The 13,905-nt window shown below is 60.5% G+C and overlaps 1 protein-coding gene across 13 annotated transcripts in view; it reads left to right on the top strand.

Moving 5' to 3' along the window:
* Positions 1–215: 215 nt before the first annotated feature.
* The window catches only part of KIF5A (kinesin family member 5A), a 41,312-nt gene continuing 27,622 nt past the window's right edge, over positions 216–13,905 (top strand). The window contains exons 1-13 of one of the 13 annotated variants that reach the window (XM_054051702.1): positions 216–232; positions 1,211–1,321; positions 1,978–2,205; positions 5,691–5,778; positions 6,273–6,346; positions 6,451–6,555; positions 6,677–6,725; positions 8,839–8,894; positions 8,982–9,069; positions 10,459–10,583; positions 10,993–11,097; positions 12,409–12,557; positions 13,363–13,511. In XM_054051702.1, coding sequence (XP_053907677.1) covers positions 2,077–2,205; positions 5,691–5,778; positions 6,273–6,346; positions 6,451–6,555; positions 6,677–6,725; positions 8,839–8,894; positions 8,982–9,069; positions 10,459–10,583; positions 10,993–11,097; positions 12,409–12,557; positions 13,363–13,511 — 1,117 coding nt within the window. In that variant the 5' untranslated portion in view covers positions 216–232; positions 1,211–1,321; positions 1,978–2,076. The other 12 variants (XM_054051711.1, XM_054051699.1, XM_054051710.1 and 9 more) reach the window with 12 other exon arrangements.

The following is a 13,905-nucleotide window of genomic DNA, read 5'->3' as shown; positions in this document are numbered from 1 at the left end:
GCCCCCCCCCCCGCAATGAATCAGCACTTTGGGGGCCCAGCGCGTGTGTGTCGTGTCCCCCCCCCCCCCTCCGGCTTCAGTCCACCTTAAGAGCTGCGGGTGGATCCACCTTAACACGGGGAGGGGGCGGCTTTGCTTCCCCCCCCCCCCCCCCCCAAATCAGCCGCTATCGGGACCGCAGTGGCGACAGCGGCACCGCTCAGCATCCCTGGGCAGCATCCTGCATCCTCGGGTACCACCCAGCATCCTGCATCCCTGGGTACCGCTCAGCATCCCTGGGCAGCATCCTGCATCCCTGGGTACCGCTCAGCATCCTGCATCCCTGGGTACCGCTCAGCATCCCTGGGCAGCATCCTGCATCCCTGGGTACCACCCATCATCCTGCATCCCTGGGTACCGCTCAGCATCCCTGGGCAGCATCCTGCATCCCTGGGTACCACCCAGCATCCTGCATCCTTGGGTACCGCTCAGCATCCCTGGGCAGCATCCTGCATCCCTGGGTACCGCTCAGCATCCTCGGGTACCGCTCAGCATCCTGCATCCCTGGGTACCGCTCAGCATCCCTGGGCAGCATCCTGCATCCCTGGGTACCGCTCAGCATCCTCGGGTACCGCTCAGCATCCTGCATCCCTGGGTACCGCTCAGCATCCTCGGGTACCGCTCAGCATCCCTGGGTACCTCCCAGCACCCCTGAGCAGCATCCTGCATCCCTGGGTACCGCCCAGCATCCCTAGTTACCGCTCAGCATCCTGCATCCCGCATCCCTGGGCAGCATCCTGCATCCCTGGGTACCGCTCAGCATCCTGCATCCCTGGGTACCTCCCAGCATCCCTGAGCAGCATCCTGCATCCCGCATCCTTAGGTACCGCTCAGCATCCTTGGGCAGCATCCTGCATCCCTGGGTACCGCCCAGCATCCCTGGGTACCGCTCAGCATCCTGCATCCTGCATCCCTGGGCAGCATCCTGCATCCCTGGGTACCGCTCAGCATCCCTGGGTACTGCCCAGCATCCCTGGGTACCGCTCAGCATCCTGCATCCTGCATCCCTGGGCAGCATCCTGCATCCCTGGGTACCGCTCAGCATCCCTGAGCAGCATCCTGCATCCCTGGGTACCGCTCAGCATCCCTGAGCAGCATCCTGCATCCCTGGGTACCGCTCAGCATCCCTGAGCAGCATCCTGCATCCTCGGATACTACTCAACATCCTTAGGTACCACTCAGCGCCTCAGGCAGCATCCCGCATCCTTGGGTAGCATCCTGCATCCCTGGGTACCGCCCAGCACCCCTGAGCAGCATCCTGCATCCTACTCGACATCCTTAGGTACCACTCAGCGCCTCAGGCAGCATCCTGCATCCTTGAGCAGCATCCTCCATGCTTGGGTACCACCCAGGACCCCTGGGCAGCATCCTGCATCCCTGAGCATCATCCTGCATCCTTGGGTACCGCCCTGCATCCCTGGGCAGCATCCTCCATCCTTGGGTACCACTCAGCATCCGGGCAGCATCCTGCATCCTTGGGTACCGCCCTGCATCCCTGGGCAGCATCCTACACCCTTGGGTACCACCCAGGACCCCTGGGCAGCATCCTGCATCCCTGAGCAGCATCCTGCATCCTTGGGTACCACCCAGGACCCCTGGGTAGCATCCTGCATCCCTGAGCAGCATCCTGCATCCTTGGGTACCACCCAGGACCCCTGGGCAGCATCCTGCATCCCTGAGCAGCATCCTGCATCCTTGGGTACCGCCCTGCATCCCTGAGCAGCATCCTCCATCCTTGGGTACCACCCAGCATCCTTGGGTATTGCTCAGCATCCCTGGGCAGCATCCTGCATCCCTGAATAGCATCCTACATCCTTGGGTACCACCCAGGACCCCTGAGCATCATCCTGCACCCTTGGCTACCACTCAGCACCCCCGGGTATCATCCTGCATCCCTGGGCCCCCCTTTACCCTTAGGTTCTAACGCTCCCCCCCCAGGTGCCAGCGCACACCTTTGGGTACCAGCAGCACCTTTGGGCCCCCCCCAAATCTCTTCTCGACGCCCCCCCAGCCCCGGACCCCCATTGCTCCAAAGCCATGGCCGAACCCAGCACCGAATGCAGCATCAAAGTCCTGTGCCGATTCCGACCCCTCAACCAAGCGGAGATTCTCCGGGGGGACAAATTCCTGCCCGTCTTCCAGGGTGATGACAGCGTGGTGGTGGGGGTGAGTGGTTGGGGGGGGGCACAAAGACACCCCCCCCTTCCCCAAGCCTTGAGGGTGGGGAGGGGGGAATAAACCCGGGGAGAGGGATGGGAATTGCAAGTTTGGGGGAGAAACAGTCAAATTGAGGGGGGGGGAACTGTCAAATTGGGGGGGGAACTGTCAAATTGGGGGGGGGGAAAAGGCCAAATTGGGGGGGAAACGGTCAAATTGGGGGGAGAAACAGTCAGATTGAGGGGAAACAGTGAAATTGGGGGGGAAAACAGAAAAATTGGGGGGATAAAACAGTTACATTGGGTGACAAACAGCCAAATTGGGGGGGAAACAGCCAAATTGAGGGGGGAAACGGTCAAATTGAGGGGGGGGAAAGGCCAAATTGGGGGGGAAACGGTCAAATTGAGGGGGAAAACAGCCAAATTGGGGGGGAAACAGTCAAATTAGGGGGGGAACTGTCAAATTGGGGGTGGGAAAAGGCCAAATTGGGGGGGGGAAACGGTCAAATTGAGGGGGAAAACAGTCAAATAGGGGGGGAAACAGCCACCTTGGGGGGGGACCAGTCGGGGGGGGAGGGGTGGCATAAACTTGGGGAGGGGGCAGATTTCTTGGGGGGGGGGAGGTGTAAAGCTTTGGTTGTGGCCCTTTCCCTCCCCCTCCCCTCCTTGTTTAATCTTCCCAGTTTCCCCCAGTTTGGCCCAGTACTGATGGGGGGGGGGGGTTTGCAATGAGTGGAAAAGCCCTCCGCCCCCACCTCGGGGGGGGGATGATAATGGGGGGAGGGGGTGATAATGGGGGGGGGGGAGGGGTTGCTGCAGATTCTGCCCCTCCCCCCCCCGCAGCTTGGCCCTTTGTTGGGGGGAGGGGGCTCGAAGCCCCCCAGTATAACGCTCCCCCCCAATAAACCGCCCCCCACCCACCCGAATAGGGTCCCGGGGGGTCTTGAGGGAGTGGGAGGTGGCATTTGGGGGGGGGGGGCATAGGGGGTGCAGGGGGGGCTCTGTAGGTGTTGTGGTGCAATGCGGGGGGGGGGGAAGGTGGGGTTTGGGGGGGCTATGGGGATCTATAGGGGTCTGTGGGCATCTGTGGGGCGTATGGGGGGGTCTGGGGGGGGTATGGGGATCTATAGGGGTCTGTGGGCAACTATGGGGTGTATGGGGGTCTGGGGGGGTTATGGGGATCTATAGGAGTCTGTGGGCATCTGTGGGGTGTATAGGGGGGTCTGGGGGGGGTTATGGGGGTCTGTGGGCATCTATGGGGTGTATGGGGGTCTGGGGGGGCTATGGGGATCTATAGGGGTCTGTGGGCATCTGTGGGGTGTATAGGGGGGTCTGGGGGGGTTATGGGGGTCTGTGGGCATCTATGGGGTGTATGGGGGTCTGGGGGGGCTATGGGGATCTATAGGGGTCTGTGGGCATCTGTGGGGTGTATGGGGGTCTGGGGGGGTTATGGGGGTCTGTGGGCATCTATGGGGTGTATGGGGGTCTGGGGGGGCTATGGGGATCTATAGGGGTCTGTGGGCATCTGTGGGGTGTATAGGGGGGTCTGGGGGGGTTATGGGGGTCTGTGGGCATCTATGGGGTGTATGGGGGTCTGGGGGGGGGATGGGGATCTATAGGGGTCTGTGGGCATCTGTGGGGTGTATAGGGGGGTCTGGGGGGGTTATGGGGGTCTGTGGGCATCTATGGGGTGTATGGGGGTCTGGGGGGGCTATGGGGATCTATAGGGGTCTGTGGGCATCTGTGGGGAGTATGGGGGTCTGGGGGGGCTATGGGGATCTATAGGGGTCTGGGGATCTATGGGGGTGTATGGGGGCCAAGGGGTCTATGGGGATCTGGGGGGGGGGGTGAGGGATCTATGGGGATCTATGGGGGCCCGAAGGTTCTATGGGGTCTGTAGGGATCTATGGGGGGCCGAGGGGTCTATGGGGATATACAGGAATCTATGGGGCTCTATGGGGGGGCGAGGGGTCTATGGGGATCTGTAGGGATCTATAGGGATCTGTAGGTGTCTATGGGGATCTGTAGGGATCTGTGGGGATCTATGGAGGGCCGAGGGGACTATGGGGATCTACAGGGATCTATGGGGATCTGTAGAGATCTATGGGCATCTATGGGGAGTCGAGGGTTCTATGGGGCTCCGTAGGGATCTATGGGGATCTACAGGGATCTATGGGGATCTGTAGGGATCTATGGGCATCTATGGGGGCCCGAGGGTGCTATGGGGATCTACAGGGAACTATGGGGATCTGCAGGGTTCAATGGGGATCTATGGGGGGCCGAGGGTTCTATGGGGCTCTGTAGGGATCTATGGGGTTCTGTAGGGATCTATGGGCATCTATGGGGGGCCGAGGGGTCTATGGGGATCTACAGGGATCTATGGGGATCTGTAGGGATCTATGGGGGGGTGAGGGTTCTATGGGGATCTACAGGGACCTATGGGGATCTGTAGGGATCTATGGGCATCTATGGGGGGCCGAGGGGTCTACGGGGTTGGCATTCGACTCCGTGGGGGTGGTTGAGTCTGTGCCGCGCTGCGACGGATGTGCTGGGGCGGGGCTGGTGTCGCCTGTTGTCCCCGTGTCCGTCTGTCCCCGTGTCCGTATGTCCGCATGTCCGTGTGTCCCCATGTCCGATTGTCCCCGTGTCCGTGTGTCCCCGTGTCCGTGTGTCCCCGTGTCCGTCTGTCCGTGTGTCGCTGCAGCAGCTGCAGCTGTTTCAGCACCGCGGCCGTGGACAGCTCCGGGCCGGGGAAGGGCTGAGGGGTCCTTTACTGGGATAAACTGGGACTTAATGGTGTGCCCCGCACCCCCCTTACTGGGATAAACTGGGACTTAATGGTGTGCCCCGCACCCCCCTTACTGGGATAAACTGGGACTTAATGGTGTGCCCCGCACCCCCCTTACTGGGATAAACTGGGACTTAATGGTGTGCCCCGCACCCCCCTTACTGGGATAAACTGGGACTTAATGGTGTGCCCCGCACCCCCCTTACTGGGATAAACTGGGACTTAATGGTGTGCCCCGCACCCCCCTTACTGGGATAAACTGGGACTTAATGGTGTGCCCCGCACCCCCCTTACTGGGATAAACTGGGACTTACTGGTTCCCTTACAACCGCCCTTACTGCGACTGACTGGGAACTACTGCTTCCCTTACAACCTCCCTTACTGGGATTCACTGGGAATTACTGGTCCCCTTATGACCTCCCTTACTGGGATTGACTGGGAATTACTGGTCCCCTTATGACCTCCCTTACTGGGACTGACTGGGAATTACTGGTCCCCTTATGACCTCCCTTACTGGGATTCACTGGGAATCACTGGTCCCTTTGCCACCTCCTTTAGTGGAATTCACTACAACTGGTGCCCTTGCCAGCTCCTTTACTGGGATTCACTGGGATTTACTGGTGCCCTGAGGCTGGCTGAGCCCTCAGCCCTTTGGGGGGGGGTCTCTGGTGGCCGCTGACCCCCATGTTCACCCCACCCCACCCCAGGGCAAACCCTACGTCTTCGACCGCGTCTTCCCACCCAACACCACCCAAGAACAGGTCTACCACGCCTGCGCCATGCAGATCGTCAAGGGTGAGGGATCTCCAGGGGTTTTGGGGGGTCCAGGGGGGGTCCAAACTGGGGGATCCCCCCCTCCAGGGACACTCAGGCCCATGGGAAACTGGGGGGTGCTGGGAGAGGGGTGGGACAATGGCATGGGGAGAAGCTTGGAGGGACCTTGAGGAGGTTCAAGAGATCTTGGGGTCACTTTGGGGGGGTCAGTGGTGTCTCTAGGGGCTTGGGGAGGGGTGTCAGGGGACTCTTGGGGAGCCCCTTGTGGTTTGGGGGAACAGGGAGACCTTAAGAGGGGGTGTCTGAGGTCCCTGAGGGTCTTGGAAGTCCTCAGGGCCTCCTGGAGGTCTTGGAGGTGCCTTCAAGAATCATGGGATGACCTGGTGGTTCTTGGGTTTTGGGGGGGTCAGGAAGCCCTTGGGGAGCTCCTCAGGATTTTGGGGGTCCCTGAGTATTCTGAGAGGTTCCTGGAGGTCTTTTCTGGGGGGGGTGGGGGGGTGGTCCGGTTCCTCCAGATGTCTTGGCTGGATACAACGGCACCATCTTCGCCTACGGGCAGACGTCATCGGGCAAGACCCACACCATGGAGGTGAGGTGGGGTGGGGTGGGGTGGGGTCTGGGGGGGTCTGGGTATTTTTTTTGGGGGGGGGGGTCCCAACACTTATAGGGGTTCCTGACCCATCTCCACCCCAGGGGAAGCTTCACGACCCCCAACAGATGGGCATCATCCCCCGCATCGCCCAGGACATCTTCAACCACATCTACTCCATGGATGAGAACCTCGAGTTCCACATCAAGGTGGGGCACTGGGAGGTACTGGGAGGCACTGGGAGGTACTGGGAGGCACTGGGAGGCACTGGGAGGTACTGGGAGGTTGGGTTCCATCCCATCCCACCTCCACCCAATTCCTTCCTCAAAGGTTTCTTACTTTGAAATCTACCTGGACAAGATCCGGGATCTGCTGGACAGTGAGTGGGGAGGGGGAACTGGGAGTACTGGGGGGTACTGGGAGGCGCTTGGGGGACTGAGAAGGTTGGAGGCACTGGGGAGCACTGTGGGAGGGCACTGGGTGGGTACTGGGAGCTACTGGAGAGCAATGGGAGTCAATGGAAGGACGTAGGGGAGCACTGGATGGGCACTGGGAGGTACTGGGGAGCACTGGATGGGCACTGGGAGGTACTGGTGAGCACTGGGGGTCAGTGAAAGGATGTGGGGGAGCACTGGGGGGCACTGGGTGGCTACTGGGTGGCAATGGTTGGGTAGTGGGTGGCACTGGATGGGCACTGGGAGGTACTGGTGAGCACTGGGAGTCAATAGAAGGATGTGGGGGAGCACTGGCAGGCACTTGGGTGGTACTGGGAGGCACTGGGTGGGTACTGGGTGGCACTGGATGGACACTGGGAGGTACTGGGGAGCACTGGGAGTCAATGGAAGGATGTGGGGGAGCACTGGGAGGGACTGAGTAGGTACTGAGTGGCACTGGGTGAGTACTGGGAGGCACTGGATGGGCACCGGGAGGTACTGGGGAGCACTGGGAGTCAATAGAAGGATGTGAGGGAACACTGGGAGGCACTGGGTGGGGTACTGGGGAGAACTGGGAGGTACTGGGGAGCACTGGGAGTCAATGGAAGGATGTGAGGGAACACTGGGAGGCATTGGGGGGGTACTGGGTGGCATTGGATGGGCACTGGGAGGTACTGGGGAGGACTGGGAGTCAATGGAAGGACGTGAGGGAGCACTGGGAGGCACTTGGGGGGGTACTGGGTGGCACTGGATGGGCACTGGGAGGTACTGGTGAGCACTGGGAGTCAATAGAAGGATGTGGGGGAGCACTGGGAGGCACTGGGTGGGTAGTGGGTGGCACTGGATGGACACTGGGAGGTACTGGGGAGCACTGGGAGTCAATGAAAGGATGTGGGGGAGCACTGGGAGGTACTGAGTAGGTACTGGGTGGCACTGGGTGAGTACTGGGAGGCACTGGATGGGCACCGGGAGGTACTGGGGGGCACTGGGAGTCAATGGAAGGATGTGGGGGAACACTGGGAGGCACTGGGTGGGGTACTGGGGAGAACTGGGAGGTACTGGGGAGCACTGGGAGTCAATGGAAGGATGTGAGGGAACACTGGGAGGCATTGGGGGGGTACTGGGTGGCATTGGATGGGCACTGGGAGGTACTGGGGAGGACTGGGAGTCAATGGAAGGACGTGAGGGAGCACTGGGAGGCACTTGGGGGGGTACTGGGTGGCACTGGATGGGCACTGGGAGCTACTGAGGAGCACTGGGAGTCAATGAAAGGATGTGGGGGAGCACTGGGAGGCACTGGGGGGGTACTGGATGGCATTGGATGGGTATTGGGAGATACTGGGGAGCACTGGGAGTCAATGGAAGGATGTGGGGGAGCACTGGGAGGGACTGAGTAGGTACTGAGTGGCACTGGGTGAGTACTGGGAGGCACTGGATGGGCACCGGGAGGTACTGGGGAGCACTGGGAGTCAATGAAAGGATGTGGGGGAGCACTGGGAGGCACTGGGTGGGTACTGGGTGGCACTGGATGGGTACTGGGACGTACTGGTGAGCACTGGGAGACAATGAAAGGATGTGGGGGAGCACTGGAAGGCATTGGGTGGGTACTGGGTGGCAATGGTTGGGTAGTGGGTGGCACTGGATGGGCACTGGGAGGTACTGGTGAGCACTGGGAGTCAATAGAAGGATGTGGGGGAGCACTGGGAGGCACTGGGTGGGTAGTGGGTGGCACTGGATGGACACTGGGAGGTACTGGGGAGCACTGGGAGTCAATGAAAGGATGTGGGGGAGCACTGGGAGGTACTGAGTAGGTACTGGGTGGCACTGGGTGAGTACTGGGAGGCACTGGATGGGCACCGGGAGGTACTGGGGAGCACTGGGAGTCAATGGAAGGATGTGGGGGAGCACTGGGAGGCACTGGGCGGGTACTGAGTGGGCAGTGGGTGGCATTGGATGGCCACTGGTTGGCACTGGGAGGTACTGGGGAGCACTGGGAGGCACTGGGAGCTCCCCGAGCATGTTGGGGTCCCCCCACCCCCTCCCCCGTGTCCCCCCCAGTGACCAAGACAAACCTCTCGGTGCACGAGGACAAGAACCGGGTTCCCTACGTCAAGGTGAGGAGGGTCCGGGGGGGGTCCCATGGGTTGGGGGGACCCCGAGGAGAACCTCAGGAGGTGACATTGGGGTCCCACCACCCCCAGGGCTGCACCGAGCGCTTCGTCTCCAGCCCTGAGGAGATCCTGGACGTCATCGATGAAGGCAAATCCAACCGGCACGTGGCTGTCACCAGTGAGGACACGGGGGACACGGCGTGGGGAGCGAGGATGGGGGTCCCTGGGGTGATGTGGGGTTCATCAGGGTACCGTGGAGGTCCTTGGGGCACCATGAGGTCCTTGGGGCACCATAGAGGTCCTTGAGGCACCATAGAGGTCCTTGGGGCACCATAGAGGTCCTTGAGGCACCATGGGGTCCTTGGGGCACCATAGAGGTCCTTAAGGCACCATGGAGTCCTTGGGGCACCATAGAGGTCCTTGAGGCACTATGGAGGTCCTTGAGGCACCATAGAGGTCCTTGGGGCACCATGAGGTCCTTGGGGCTCCATAGAGGTCCTTGAGGCACCATGGAGGTCCTTGAGGCACCATGGAGGTCCTTGGGGCACCATGAGGTCCTTGAGGCACCATGAGGTCCTTGAGGCACTATGGAGGTCCTTGAGGCACCATAGAGGTCCTTGAGGCACCATAGAGGTCCTTGGGGCACCATGAGGTCCTTGAGGCACTATGGAAGTCCTTAAAGCACCATAGAGGACCTTGAGGCACCATGGAGGTCCTTGGGGCACCATGAGGTCCATGGGGCACCATAGAGGTCCTTGGGGCTCCATAGAGGTCCTTGAGGCACCATGAGGTCCTTGGAGCATCATGGAGGTCCTTGAGGCACCATAGAGGTCTTTGAGGCACCATGGGGTCCTTGAGGCACCATGGAGGTCCTTGGGGCACCATGAGGTCCTTGGGGCACCATAGAGGTCCTTGAGGCACCATAGAGGTCTTTGAGGCACCATGAGGTCCTTGGGGCACCATGGGGTCCTTGGGGCACCGTGAGGTCCTTGGGGTACCATAGAGGTCCTTGGGGCACCATGAGGTCCTTGGGGCACCAAGGGGTCCTTGAGGCACCATGGAGGTCCTTGGGGCACCATAGAGGTCCTTGAGGCTCCATAGAGGTCCTTGGGGCACCATAGAGGTCCTTGAGGCACCATGGGGTCCTTGAGGCACCATAGAGGTCCTTGGGGCACCATGAGGTCCTTGAGGCACCATGAGGTCCTTGGGGCACCATAGAGGCCCTTGAGGCACCATAGAGGCCCTTGAGGCACCATGAGGTCCCTGGGGCACCATGAGGTCCTTGAGGCACTATGGAGGTCCTTGGGGCACCATGAGGTCCTTGGGGCACCATGAGGTCCTTGAGGAACCATGAGGTCCTTGGAGCATCATGGAGGTCCTTGGGGCACCATGGAAGAGCTCTAGCTGTCATTGGGCTCCCATGGAGTCCAAGTGGAATCGTGAGGTCCTTGGAAAGCAGTGGGGGACCCCTGGAGCTCCACGGGGTCACCAGGGCATTGTGGGGGTCCCTTGGGGCTTGGAGGTCCTTTGCGGTCGGAGATGTTGCAGCTTCTCCTCGTGCCCACAGACATGAACGAGCACAGCTCCCGCAGCCACAGCATCTTCCTCATCAACATCAAACAGGAGAACGTGGAGACGGAGCAGAAGCTCAGCGGGAAGCTCTACCTGGTGGACCTGGCCGGGAGTGAGAAGGTCAGGGGGACCCCAACCCTGAGAGGGACCATGGAGAAGCTTGGGCTGGGGAGGGTCTGGGTCCTTGGTGGGGTGGGAGGTTCCTGGAGGAACTTCGGTGGAGGTTGTCTACGAGGCGTTCCTGGGCTGGAGGTACCCCTGGGGTGGAGGTCTCTGGGGTTGGAGTGGCCCCATGGGGGTCTCATGGTTGGTGGTACCCCTGGGTTGGGGGTCTCTGAGGGGTTCCTGGGCTGGAGGTACCTCTGGAGTGGAGGTCTTTGGGGTTGGAGTGGCCCCATGGGGGTCTCATGGTTGGTGGTACCCCTGGGTTGGGGGTCTCTGAGGAGTTCCTGGGCTGGAGGTACCCCTGGGGTGGAGGTCTGTGGGGCAGAGGTGGCCCCATGGAGGTCTCCTGGCTGCCCCACCCCAGGTCAGCAAGACGGGGGCTGAGGGCGCTGTGTTGGATGAGGCCAAAAACATCAACAAATCCCTCTCGGCGTTGGGCAACGTCATCTCGGCTCTGGCTGAGGGCACGGTGAGGTCCTGGGGTCCCTCACCCCAACGGCTCCCCAGGGACCCAATGACCCCCAACTTCACCCCATGGACCCACTGACCCCCAACTTCACCCCAGGGACCCACTGACCCCCAACTTAACCCCAGGGTCCCATTGACCCCCAACTTCACCCATGGACCCACTGACCCTGAACTTCCTCCCATTGACCCACTGACCCCCAACTTCACCCCACGGACCCATTGACCCCCAACTTCATCCCATGGACCCACAGACCCTCAACTTCACCCCAGGGACACACTGACCCCCAACTTCACCCCATGGACCCATTGACCCCCAACTTCACCCCAGGGACCCATTGACCCCCAACTTCACCCCAGGGACCCACAGACCCCCAACTTCACCCCATGGACCCACTGACCCCCAACTTCACCCCACGGACCCACAGACCCCCAACTTCACCCCACGGACCCACAGACCTTCAACTTCACCCCAGGGACACACTGACCCCCAACTTCACCCCACGGACCCATTGCACCCCAGCTTCATCCCATGAACCCATTGACCCCCACCTTCACCCCAACTTCACCCCATGGACTCATTGACCCCCAACTTCACCCCATGGACACATTGACCCCCAACCTCATCCCATGAACCCATTGACCCCCAACTTAACCCCAAGGACCCATTGACCCCCAACTTCACCCCATGAACTCATTGACCTCCAACTTCACCCCATGAATGCATTGACCCCCAACTTCACCCCATGGACTCATTGACCCCCAACTTCATCCCATGAACTCATTGACCTCCAACTTCACCCCATGAATACATTGATCCCCAACTTCACCCCAGGGACCCACTGACCCCCAACTTCATCCCACAGACCCACTGACCCCCAACTTCACCCCATGGACCCATTGACCCCAAACTTCACCCCAGGGACCCATTGACCCCCAACTTCACCCCATGAACACATTGACCCCCAACTTGATCCCATGGACCCACTGACCCCCAACTTCCCCCCATGGACCCGTTGTACCCCAACTTCACCCCAACTTCATCCCATGAACTCACTGACCTCCAACTTCACCCCATGAATCCACTGTACCCCAACTTCACCCCATGGACCCATTGACCCCCAACCTCACCCCCTGGACTCATCGCACCTCAGCTTCCCCTGATGAACCCATTTCACCCCAACTTCACCCTTTGGTCTCATTGCACCCAAACTTCTCCCCATGGACCCGTTGCACCCCAACTGCACCCACAGCACCTGGAGAAGGGCGGTTGGGGGCCGGGGGGGTCCCCACTGACCCCCCCTTTTCCCCACAGAAGGCGTACGTGCCCTACCGGGACAGCAAGATGACGCGGATCCTTCAGGACTCGCTGGGTGGGAACTGCCGCACCACCATGTTCATCTGCTGCTCCCCCTCCAGCTACAACGACGCCGAGACCAAGTCCACCCTCATGTTCGGGCAGAGGTAGGGAAGAGGGGGGCAAGGGGGGTGCCCCTGAACCCCAACTGCACCCCAACATCACCCATTGAAACCCAACTGCACCCCAACGTCACCCATTGAAACCCAACTGCGCCCCAACGTCACCCGTTGAAACCCAACATCAACCATTGAACCCCAACTGCACCCCAACGTCACCCATTGAACCCCAACTGCACCCCAATGTAACCCATTGAACCCCAACTGCACCCCAACATCACCCATTGAAACCCAACTGCACCCCAACATCACCCGTTGAAACCCAACTGCACCCCAATGTCACCCATTGAAGCCCCAACTGCACCCCAACATCACCCGTTGAACCCCAACTGCACCCCAATGTCACCCACTGAACCCCAACTGCACCCCAACGTCACCCATTGAACCCGAACTGCACCCCAATGTCACCCACGGAACCCCAACTGCACCTCAACATCACCCATTGAAACCCAACTGCACCCCAATGTCACCCATTGAACCCCAACTTCATCCCAACGTCACCCACTGAACCCCAACTGCACCCCAACATCACCCATTGAACTTATTGCACCCCATCTTCACCCAAACGTCACCCCATTGCCCCCCAAGAGCACCCAAGCACCATGACAGCACCCACCCAGGCCACCACGACCCCCCCGAAGTACCCCAAGGGCTGCATGGGGGGGTCCCCCCAAACCTGGTGGTGGGGCTGAGGTGGACCTTAGGATGAGCGTCGCTGTGATGGGCACCTCAAGGGGTGCTGCCTGGAAAGGGGGAGGGGGTCCCAATTGAGGGGTCCCCCGACTGCACCCAGAGCCAAGACCATCAAGAACACGGCGTCGGTGAACCTGGAGCTGACGGCCGAGCAGTGGAAGAAGAAGTACGAGAAGGAGAAGGAGAAGAACAAGGTGTTGAAGGAGACCATCGCCAAGCTGGAGGCCGAGCTGAGCCGCTGGCGCAGCGGTAAGGAGGGACCCCAACATCTGGGAGGGGATCCATCCCATCCCACTCCATCCATTCCATCCCACCCCACCCCATCCATCCCATCCCATGCCATCCCACTCAAGCCATGCCATCCCATCCCATCTGAACCCATCCATCCCATCCCACCTCATCCATCCCATCCCATCCATCCCATCCCATCCCATCCATCCCATTCATCCCATCTCAACCCATCCATCCCAATCCAACCTATCCCATCCTACCCTATCCGTCCCGTTCCATCCATCTGAACCCTTCCTTCCCAACCCAACCCATCCATCCCATCCCATCTTAACCCATCCATACCATTCCATCCCATCCCACCCCATCCGTCCCATCCCATCCCGTCCCATCCCATCATGAACCCATCTCATCC

This window comes from Cuculus canorus, chromosome 29 (assembly GCF_017976375.1).
Source record: "Cuculus canorus isolate bCucCan1 chromosome 29, bCucCan1.pri, whole genome shotgun sequence".
NCBI classification, from domain to species: domain Eukaryota; kingdom Metazoa; phylum Chordata; class Aves; order Cuculiformes; family Cuculidae; genus Cuculus; species Cuculus canorus.
This window is presented reverse-complemented; position numbering and strand designations above follow the sequence as displayed.